Source organism: Nesoenas mayeri, assembly GCF_963082525.1.
Source record: "Nesoenas mayeri genome assembly, chromosome: 4".
Classification (NCBI taxonomy): Eukaryota; Metazoa; Chordata; class Aves; order Columbiformes; family Columbidae; genus Nesoenas; species Nesoenas mayeri.
The window spans coordinates 770,694-781,577 of NC_137540.1; the positions used below are offsets into that span (position 1 = coordinate 770,694).

The following is a 10,884-nucleotide window of genomic DNA, read 5'->3' on the forward strand; positions in this document are numbered from 1 at the left end:
GTGCTTTCACCACACAGCCACAGAATGGCGTGGGTTGGAAGGGATCTTCAGAGCTCCTCTAGTCCAGTGTTTCACCCTTACAATCAAGTGCTAAGTTTGAAGGGTCTGAATTTAATTTAATTTAATGAAATATAACAAGGGCAAGTGTAGAGTCTTGTATCTGGGCAGGAACAACCTCAGGTTCAGTGTAAGCTGGGGAATGACCTATTAGAGAGCAGCGCAGGGGAAAGGGACCTGGGGGTCCTGGGGACAGCAGGGTGACCATGAGCCAGCACTGGGCCCTTGTGGCCAGGAAGCCAATGGGACCTGGGGTGGGTTAGAAGGGGGTGGTCAGTAGGTCAGAGAGGTTCTCCTGCCCCTCTGCTCTGCCCTGGGGAGACCACACCTGGAATCTTGTGTCCAGCTGTGGCCCCTCAGCTCCAGCAGGACAGGGAACTGCTGCAGAGAGTCCAGCGCAGCCACCAAGATGCTGCAGGGAGTGGAGCATCTCCCGTGTGAGGAAAGGCTGAGGGAGCTGGGGCTCTGGAGCTGGACAAGAGGACACTGAGGGGGGACTCATTCATGGGATCAATATGGAAAGGGGCAGTGTCAGGAGGATGGAGCCAGGCTCTGCTGGTGACAACCAGGGACAGGACAAGGGGCAATGGGTGCAAACTGGAACACAGGAGGTTCCACTTAAATCTGAGAAGCAACTTGTTGGGGTGAGGGTGGCAGAGCCTGGCCCAGGCTGCCCAGGGGGTTGTGGAGTCTCCTTCTGTGCAGACATTCCAACCCGCCTGGACACCTTCCTGTGTAACCTCATCTGGCTGTTCCTGCTCCATGGGGGGATTGCACTGGATGAGCTTTCCAGGGCCCTCCAACCCCTGACATTCGGTGATGCTGTGATTCTGTAATGGAAATGCAAAGCAGAGTTCTGTATTATTTTTCCGTGGTACAGTGATAGGCATTTCTGATGATGTAAGAGAGAGTAAAAATAGTGTGGGGGAATTATAGCACTAAGAAAGAAATATGTAAATATCTGAGTGTATTTAAAAACCCCCTGCTTAGCTGGGGTTTGTGCTCTGACTTGATTCTGGGCTCTTTTGGTGGTTGAGGGGTAAATGCTAAAGGAAGCCGAGGGTGATATTTGTGCAGAGCCAGCTAATCAGAAACAGGGTGTGTGAATCCAGGTCTGCCCTTCACCCCAATGCCCGGCTTTAATCAATAATGGTGTAAACTCGGCTTCTGATTCGGGCGCGGGTAGTGTCCGAGAAATGTCATCACCGCTGTTCACGCTCCGCTGGCCAGGTGTGACGGGTGAAGTTTGAACCTCGCCGCTCACGTCGGAGCGTGACCCTCCCAAATAAATAGGGGTGTTTGCTCACCCGCTCCCCAGTCCGTTTCGGGGCCGAGCCTGCCGCCAGGATGCGAGTGCTGCTGGGGCTGGGGACAGGAGGCCCCCTGCTCCCGGGGCTGTTGCTGCTGCTGCTGGTGTCCCACGCAGCCCACGCAGGTGAGCTTCGGGCATCTGTGCAGAGCTGATGTGGATGGCAGGTCCCAGCCTGCGTCCCGTGGTCCTGGCCATGGGACGGCATCGCCTGCATCCCATGGTCCTGGCCATGGGACGGCATCGCCTGCATCCCGTGGTCCTGGCCATGGGATGGCATTGCCTGCATCCTGTGGTCCTGGCCATGGGACGGCATTGCCTGCATCCCACACCCAAATGCAGCGGAGGAGCCAGGGACTGGATGCTTAGCTCGAGATTTCTCTTGTAGCCGAGGAAAAGCCGCGATCTTCCTCCTTTGGTAGGAGCCGGTTCAGCTTTCAGGACCTGTGTAAGAGTAGGCTGTCCAGGTACAGGTGCAGATAATGAGGTGTTGTCACCAAAAGTATGGAAAGGGACAATTTCTTTGTCTCGCTAAGGGAGATTTGGAGCTGCTGCGTCTGTAAATGACACCATTTCTTTCTGTAAGTTCCCACATTCTCTCTTTCTCAGCCATCCTGGAGGTGAACGGAAACCTGAGCTGTAGGTGTGTCAAGACGACTTCGGACTACATCAGTCCGAAGAGATACGAAAGCATCGAGATAAGGCCCGTGGGAAGCACCTGCCGACGGCCGGAGATCATGTAGGTGGCATGAGCGGCTCACGGGGCCGAAAGCTGCTGTCTCCTCCGGCTCCGGGGCTGCACCTGCTGCTGCTGCTGCTGCTGCCGCGCTTCTCTGCTCCCTTCTGAAAATCAAAGCTTTGCAAAAACGCCAACAGGCTTGCTCATGCCTTGGGGCTGGAAAACATCAGCTTGCCTCTGGGGGAGGAGATGCACTAGAGTTCATGTGCTGGGGTCCCCAGGACCCAAGCAACCCTTTTGAGCAGGGGAAAGAGTGATTTCCAATACGGGAGCGTGCTGGGAGGGGTGTCTGCAGTTTGGAGGAGCCAAGCTCTCGGACACCAAGGCAGGGTGAGCTGTAACCACTTTTTCCACTATTGATACTGAGAGCAAACAGCATATTGGGTCAAGCCCTTATCTTGTTGCTCCTGCCCGGACTAAGTTAAGCTGAAGTGTGAGACACTGATGCGTTTGTGTCTTCTGGTACAATATTTTCACAGCCCTATCAGTCCTGCTGTTGATGCATTGCCCTTAACCCAGCCTTGTCACCAACAGCTCCTGTCCGTGTAAATCGACAGGGGAAAATTCGCTTTGCCCAGCAGCCCCTGGGCCGCCGGAGCCGTGTTTGCTCCGCATGGGAACACGCTGCCTCTCGCTTTCTGCTGACCGCCCGCGGGTTGTCCCCATGGCGAGCAGCTCAGCGCGCCCCGCGGGCCGCACCGCGGGCTGAGCTGGCGGATCAGCGCCGCCTGCCCGGCTCTGCCCTCCGACGGCAGCGCTCAGGGGCTCTCCTCTGCCTTGCAGAATTAAGTTAAGGCCCGCGGGGAAGGTGTGTGTGAACCCCGATGCCCCTTGGGTGAAGAAGCTGCTGAAGCGCATCGCCAGCACGTAAGTGGAGCTGGGGACATCCCGGTGGCCGCGTACAGTGTCCCCTCACGTCTGTGGCCCTGGGGGTGCTCTCAGGGGGTGCTGGGGGATCACGGGACCCCCTCCCAAGATGAAGCGGGGTAAGAATTGCCATGCAAAGCGGCGGTGGGGCGATGCTGCCCCTGTGGGCGGTGCTCCTCTCTGCTGGAGCACAGCGCTGCGCCTCCAAAAATGCTTTGGCAAAAAGCATTGTATTTTAGGGGGGGGAAATTGGTAGCGGGAGCAGCATGTGGCCATTGAGAGTGCATTAGTGTGTTGATGCTCGGCTGATAAAGCCACTTCGTTTGGGACAGCCGGCACAGCACAGGGCGGGCCGGGAGATGTCCCCACGGGTGACACTTGCGGCGGGGAAGCAGCCGTGACTTCCTTCAGCTGCACCGGAGCTTCCCCCCCCGGGGCCGCTTTCTGCCAGCATTCACACTTTTCTGTTCCTTCTGCTTTTCGCAGGAAGAAAAGATAAGTTTCCCGCTGAGGAAGCTGTGTCCGGGAGCCCCGCGCCGGGCGGGGGCAGCGCGGCTGTCACACCTGCCCCCGCGTGCCTCCCCACCCCGCAGCGGGTTCCTGAGGGTGTCCCCGGATCAGTGTGATCGTGAAGGTTTATTTCCTCAGCTCTAGATTTCACGGTGTTTTTCCGTGGGGGCTGCCGCCGTCCCTGCTGGAATGGCACTGTGACTGGTTTTGGCATGAAACGCTCATCAACAGAGCGTGTGTCCGGGCTTTTAATTACACCGCGTGGCGTGGTCTGTCCTGAGAGCTCAAGTCCAATAAAACCTGGGTTTTTTTGCTGTTGTATTTTGCCTGGATTTCCTAGTTTCGAAGAAACTTGGCAGAGCTTTGATAAACCGCAGTGTTGCAGTTGAATTTACCGTCCTTTGCATCCGCCGCTCTGGTACTGATGCTCTTTCACAGATACACCGGGGCATTAAAACGTGCGTTTGAATGTGTGATAGGTGAGGTATTTCTACCATGGGTAGGAGGACGAGGGCAGTGCAGGTGTGCTGGGAGATGAAAACCCCTTTTAGATGGAGGGATGAGACAAGGGCTGGGAAAGGATCTTCTAAGGTCCCTTCCAACCCAAACCGTGCTGTGATTATATGAACGGTTGGGTGTCCCAGCCCTCAACTTGCAGCAGACCCAGCATGGCTGGTGGGGAGCAAAGCTCATTGTGGCCTCTTTGCTCTGTCTGTGCCCATTTTAGGGTCCGATATTTGTGAGCAAGCAGCCAAGTGATTGAGCCGGTGCACCCCACAGCAAACACCGTTTGCGAGGGGTGTGCAGGCAGCTGAAAGGCTTTTCTAAAGGAGCACCAGCTCATAAGGAAATAGAGAGGGTGGGTGCGAGGTCACTCCGCAGAGCTTTGGGGTGATTTGCCACAGGGGGAATGAGCCAAAGGCAAAGAGCGAGCAGAGCTGTGGCTGCGATGCGCCTTGCAAGGGGGAATTCTGGAGTTAGGAGGAATGAGTAATATCTGATCATGAAAAGAAAAAGAAGAAAAACAGCCCAAGAAAACCTGCAGGCAGGCAAAAAGGAGCGTGGGGGGAGTTGGCGATATCTTTGCAAGACCCGGCTTCGTAGGAAGGGGAAAACGGAGCCACTTTCAGGAAGCCAGCAAGCCCGGAGCTGCTTTTTGTCGTCAGCGTTGCAAGTGCAGGCAGCAGCGTCAGCAGGGAACGGCGCGGGCAAAACCCACCCGAGCCCGGGCCCTCCCGCCGCTCACTTCTCCTCTCGTGCGGCTCAAATAGGGGCCGCGTGCGGGGCGGGATGCGCTGGCATGGCGGCGCGCGCTGCCCTGCTCCTGGGCGTGCTGCTGGCCACACTCCGCCCCGGGGACGCAGGTGAGGGTCCCCGCGCCCAGCCTGGGGCTGCAGGGTGCTGAGGAAGGGAGGGGCAGCTATTTCGGAGGTGGCATCTTGGGGGGTTAAATGTCACCGAGGCTCTTTGGCAAGCGGGTCCCAGCAGGAGCTGCGGTGCCTGGGGAGGTTTTGGGGATGGTGGGGGGATTTTGGGTGGTGCGTGAGCCGCGGCCGTGTGCCCCCCTCCCAACAGCTCTCCTGGAAGCCAACGGCAACCTGAGCTGCCGCTGCGCCAAGATGACCCGGAGCTTCATCCCCCCGCGCAGATACAGCAGCGTGGAGGTGCGGCCCGCGGGGAGCAGCTGCCGGCGCCCCGAGGTCCTGTAAGTGCCTGCTGGGGAGGGCGACAACCCCCCCCCGCCATCCTCCCCGAGTTATTAACTATTGCAGCTTTGTGCTCCTCATGGGAAGAGCAGGGCGCTCGGGTGCTGGAGCCCCTGCGCTGGAGAAGGGGCTGTGTGGCTCTGCTCAAACCCCACGTGTGTTTTCAGGATTAAGCTAAAAAGCCTCGAGAGGGTTTGCGTGGATCCTGACGCCCCCTGGGTGAGAAAACTCCTGCAGGACCTCCCGAACCTGTGAGCCCTGTTCCACCTGGAGCAAACAGGGGGTCGTGGGGCATCCCCTGGGGACCGGACTTCACACGTTTCTCCTCCTTCTGCTTTTGGCAGGAGGAAGAGAGCGGCTCCCCGCTGAGGAAGCTGCTGCCCATGGGACGGCCAGAGGTGCCAGGCCCACAGCTGGGCTCCCCCACCGCGCTGTGCCCTCGCCCTGGCGCGGAGGGCAGCGTGCTGCTGCGTGGTGCCCCGCGCCCCTTTGCTCTTTGTGTTTTGTACACCTAAGCAGCTGTGAACGCTGCTCCCCCCGTCCCCTTCCTCCCACCATGCGCCCCGTGGTCCTTGTGCCACCAGCAAGGAGCCGGGTGTCCCCCAGGGCACAACCACAGCTCCAATAAAGGCCACGGCTCTCAGTCCCTGTCACTCGTGTCCCTTCTTGTGCCGTGATGGGGGTTTTGGGGATGCTCAGGGGGCACAGTCCCTTGGGGTGGGGAGCAGAGCAGGGGTCACCGGCGTTTCTCCTCCAAAAACCGGGGGCGAGCAGGAAGTCACCTCTGCTTTGGTTGCTCCTGGGGCTTGCCTGGGCGAGGCGGGGGCCAAGAGCCCCTCCTGTTTTCTCATTTGGCTTTGGGTGGCACCTGTGATGGTTTCTGCTTTCTTGTCCCTGGGGGTGGCATGGGCCACGTGCGATGGGGGAAGCGCGGGGGGGAAGTGGAGGTGCGGGGCAGCTCCTGTCCCCCGTTTCCCAGCCTGTGAAATCCCCATGGGGTCGGCTATAAAGCGTCGGCGCGGCGCTGGCTCGGGGCGAGCGGTGACGATGCGGCTGCCGGCGACGCTGGCGCTGGCCCTGCTCCTCAGCAGCGCGGTGCCGGCGCGCGGTGAGTGACCGCGGGGAGTCCGTCTGTCCCCCCCCAAATCCCTGGGTAGAAGCACTGGGTGCTCTGGATGGGGCCAAGCATGGGCTTCTCTAAGCATTCGGGTTTTCCTCTCGCCTGTCTGTGAGCTGATCTCCGGGGGGTGGATGAACCATCCCTGAGACACCCCAGGCCAGGCTGGACGGGGCTCTGAGCACCCTGAGCTGGTGACGATGTCCCTGCTCATGGTGGCACTGGGGAGCTGGGAACGTCCCTCCAACCCAAACCCTCCTGTGATTCTATGATTTTAAATGGGGTGGCGAAGCTGGATGGGGTTGCCTGGGAGCGGCGGGATCTGCCTGATGGGTTTAAGCTGCTTCGCTTCGAGCTCCGTGTGAAAGCGGAGCGCTCGGCGGGCGGGAACGGGCGTACGTTGTGAAGGGCCGGGGAGGCTGACGGAGCCGCGGCGCGGGCGCAGGGCTGTCCCTGGAGAGCCTGCTGACCAACATGAGGTGCAAGTGCGTCAAATCCACCGCGCGCGTCGTCAGCCTGGGGCTGATCCTCGCCATCGACGTGACGCCGCCGGGCATCCACTGCCGCAGGAAGGAGATCGTGTAAGTGGGACAGCCGGCGAGCCGTCCCTCGGCATTGCTGGTTTGTGTTTCAGCGCTAAAATACAGAGGTGTTTGTGTACCCCAGATCTCCCAAACCTTGCGGTGACCCTGGCCGGGTCCAGGCTCTTGTACAGGATCCCGCTGCTTCTTTTAATAGAATTATTATTATATATATAAAAATATAGGTATGTTATATTATTATATATATAAAAATATAGCTATGTTATAGTATTATAAGTATTATTTAATATGAATTATCCCCAATGGCTGAGGTTGAGGCACTAAAACCCCCTTGTGAGGGTGTCGGGGAGCACGAAGGGCTGTGTGGTTGGAAGGGCTGTGTGGTGGGAAGGGCTGTGTGGTTGGAAGGGCTTTGTGGTTGGTGTGGCCGAGGTTACAGGGGGCTCAGGGGTCTCGTCTCTTCGCAGCCTCACCCTGAAGAGAAACAGGAAGGTGTGCGTGGCCCCCGAGGCCGCCTGGATCCAGCTGCTGCTGCACAAGCTGCTGCAGAGGTAAGTGGTGACCCGAAAACAAGCAGCGTCACCTGGCGCCTTGGCAGGACGGTCCCCTCAGCCCCACCACTTTATTTTATCTCTTTTCTCCTTCAAAACCTGCAGGAATGCCACCAAAAAGGGGGCGGCGGGGCGGGCAGGAGAGCGGTGCTGCCCCCATGCTGCCCCAGCTCTGCCCCCGTCCGCATACAGCAATCAATGACCAGCCGTGGCGATCCATTCCCAGCGCTGACGGAATTGCTCCGTGCCCAGATACCGTGCTCGCTCTGCTCCCAGCCCCGGGTGTTTTTGGCGGGGTGCAGGAGCCTTCCCAAGCTCCCCCCTCCAAAAACAAGGCTATCCCCTCGAGCGCCCGGCATTGCCCCCCGATTCGGGCACCCGTGCTGTCCCTGTGCCGTTAATAAAAGCGTGAAGGTGCTTTCCCACCGCCTGCAGGAGCTCTGTCTGTGTGGATCTGCGTGAAAACTTGGGGTTTTGGGGCGGGGGGAGATGGACTGGACGTGGCACCGCTGAAGAGGGGAGGAAACGTCAGCTCGGGGTTCTGGGGACACCCCCTTCCCGAGCTGCTCCGCGGTTCACAAAGGGTGGAGCTGCTGATGGGAATCGTGTTCAGGTCCCCACCGATGCGACTTTGCTTTCTGGGTGAGTTTTTAATTGCCAAGTATAATTACAGGATGGAGGGGGGATTGCAGCGAGGCCTGGGGCTTTCTCCCAAACACGACTTCTTTCTGAGAGAGACCAAAGGATCCTTTTGGGAAAGCAGAGGGGAGAGGGGCTCGTGCTGTTTGTCCTCACGGGGATGGATATGGGGGCAGGAGGGGGAGCCCGGGCTCCGCTCCAGCCACTCAGTTATCAACGGAGGGCAGTGCTAACCTGGCACATGCCAGCGTTGGAATTGCTCGGGAAGGAAACAGACAACGTGATGATTCAACATGGAAAACAGAGCCGGAGTTGTATAACATGTCACTTGTAAAGAAAGACACCGTGGGCTGAGTTTGGGTTTTTGGTGGTGTGTGATTTTTTTTCTTTGGAACAAAGGCAAATATAGACAAATGCAAACTCGATAAATGCTGAAACGGTAGGAACTGTTGAACAAAGAGGACGAGACCACGTACCGGGATCGCTCCAACCCTCACCGCTAAACCTTGGCGAGATAAAGACGTCGTGTGGCTGCCGGGACAGGGGAGGAAGACCAGAGTCACGTCACTTGGTGAGCTTTGCCATCAGTGCTGTCTAGATACCCCAAATACCCCCAAATTTATCAACCTCCACGCTTCTTTTCAGACATACTCCAAGGAACCACACTCCTGAAGTCTGTCATCCCCAGATACAGCTAACTGTGCTGTCTCTTAACACCCCTTGTGGAGCCAACCTCCCTTTTCCTAGCGCAAAGGAATTCTTTGGAGGCGTTAACACTGTCATTTTTCTGGCTGTGGATGCTGTTTTTGCCTCGCCCCCCCGCATTTGCCCGCTCTCGTTTTCCTGGAGGAGCAGCACAGCCGTGGTGGGTGCGAGCGCGGAGCCGCCAGCCCGGCTTTGTGTCAGGTCTGCCCCGCCAAGGCTGCGCCGGGCCCCGCCAGCTCCGTGCCGCCCGGGAGAGCGTCCTTCCGCAGGTCTAACCCGCCCCTTCGACCTTCCGTACCGTTCTTCAGTGCGGAGCCGAGGAACGGCGAGCACGCAGGAGCCGGGGCGGCTGGAGGGGACGGTCGCTGTTTGGGATGAGCCTCCTCTCAAACCCGATGGCGCAGATCGCACCTCCCTGACGTTCCTGATGCAGCTTCTTGACTTGAGTTGGGTAGGACTGAAAAACACAAACCCAAACCAAACCCCTTTCACCTCACCCTGCTATCCCGAGCTTCCGCCGGCTTTCCGCGCTGGAAGCTGAAAATAACATTGTGGAAACGAAGGTTTCTGCTGCGTTGCTGGGTTTAAATCCGGTCTTTTGGTAGCAAAGCCCAGCAGCCCCTGCTGCGTTCTGCTCACGGCCTGGGAGCCCTGCAAGTGTTCCCCCAAAAACTAACAGAGAAACTCGGAATTTCAACAAGCCCTTCGGGCTCGCAGGACCAACCTCAACCCCCAGACAAACCAGCGATACGAACCTTCGAGGTCTCCAACTCTCCACGGTGATTCGGACCCAGTGGGCTGGGTGCTGAGAGCCGGGCTCCAAAGCTCCAAATTGGGGATTATGCGGCAGCTGCAGGCGCTCAGCACCGCTGTAAACCCACCCTCGGGAGCTGGAGAGTGTGAGTGTGGTTTGGGAGTCCCGCAGAGTGACCCAACGCCCAGACCTCGGAACGGTTCTGAACGCCACTATGGGGCACGGGCAAGTGCTTCTGAAAAGGTGCGGATTTAAAGATTCTTGCCTCTATGGTCTATAGAACACAGAATGGTGAGGACTTGTGGCTAACTAGACCTTTCTGAGTGCTTCTGCAGATGCACAGTGGTTTCCAACAGACGGAGAAAGCTTTGCCCATGCAATGGAATCTTTTCTCAACGGAGGAGCAAAGGAGGCCGGTGTGAAGGGAGGTTGGTCTCGGCCGCACTGTGCCGTACCCGCACACGGTCACGCTTCATACGTCCAAATAAGGAAACAAAAATATCAGCTAAATTGTACAAAATTATCTTTATATATATATTTACACACAGAAAAGCCCCGATTGAGCAGATTCACCATACCGAATTATCAAATGCTGTGCGCAGAAGGGTGTTGGATGCGGCGGCTCTCCCTGCCTGCGCCGGGCAGTTCACAGCGGGCGCCACGCTCCCGAGCGCACGCCCAGCAGCCGCAGCAGCAAACCCTCGCAGCCTTTGCGCTCGGTTTGCTTGCCCTTTTTTCAGGCATCAGTGAAAAACCCCAACGGTTTCTCATCCACCTCTGCTCACCTTTAGGGATATTTCGCTTCATATTCCTCCCTCTCCCCTTGCAAACATCCTCCCGCCAGCCTTCATCTGGCCAAGAGAACAGCAGCGCTGCCGCCTGACGGTGCTGATGGCTGGGGCAAGGATCCCAACCCGCGCATGAGGAACACGTGGGGGAACCCCAAAAACACAGGAGGAGACCGGGAGCCACGCGAGAGGTGGGTGAGCGCAGCCTGGTGTGGGAATCCGCCCAGACGCAAACACGACTCTTTCCATTTCTTAAATCCAAAGGTTTTGTGCAACAGCTGTTAAAATAACTTGTTTTTTGTCAGAAATCGGCGCAGTGTGACGGGTGCTCAGGAGCGCGTTTCGCAGCACGGAAAATGCACCAAAACACCTTCTCACAAAGAACGCTTCAACCGGGACGCACCAAAGGCAGGCACACCACAGCGCTTCACAGTGTTTGCCAGGTTTGTTGGTGGCTTTTTATTCTCATCCCCATCCTCTCCCACCACGATAGTACAAAAGCTTGTAGTTGGGTTCTATTTTTATTAACAAACGGGCTCCTCTGCGGTTCAGATACAATTGTATGTGAACTTGAAATTCCGTTTTATACAAACATCTCAA

The 10,884-nt window shown here is 57.6% G+C and overlaps 3 protein-coding genes across 3 annotated transcripts; all 3 read left to right on the forward strand.

The window, feature by feature from the left end:
* Positions 1-1,404: 1,404 nt before the first annotated feature.
* Positions 1,405-2,976, forward strand: LOC308039720 (platelet factor 4-like; the record flags this gene model as incomplete). The annotated part of the gene is made up of 3 exons (XM_080343323.1): positions 1,405-1,492; positions 1,976-2,105; positions 2,889-2,976. 3 exons carry the CDS (start codon positions 1,405-1,407, stop codon positions 2,974-2,976), a joined length of 306 nt encoding a protein of 101 aa, XP_080199449.1.
* A 1,806-nt stretch (positions 2,977-4,782) lies between these two features.
* LOC308040124 (C-X-C motif chemokine 13-like) lies at positions 4,783-5,443 on the forward strand (the record flags this gene model as incomplete). Its single annotated transcript, XM_080343972.1, has 3 exons — positions 4,783-4,846; positions 5,058-5,187; positions 5,356-5,443. The coding sequence occupies 3 exons, from the start codon at positions 4,783-4,785 to the stop codon at positions 5,441-5,443; spliced, it is 282 nt and encodes a 93-aa protein (XP_080200098.1).
* Positions 5,444-6,235: 792 nt separating this feature from the next.
* LOC308039721 (interleukin-8-like) lies at positions 6,236-9,525 on the forward strand (the record flags this gene model as incomplete). The annotated part of the gene is made up of 4 exons (XM_080343324.1): positions 6,236-6,296; positions 6,751-6,886; positions 7,315-7,398; positions 9,348-9,525. 4 exons carry the CDS (start codon positions 6,236-6,238, stop codon positions 9,523-9,525), a joined length of 459 nt encoding a protein of 152 aa, XP_080199450.1.
* Positions 9,526-10,884: the final 1,359 nt, after the last annotated feature.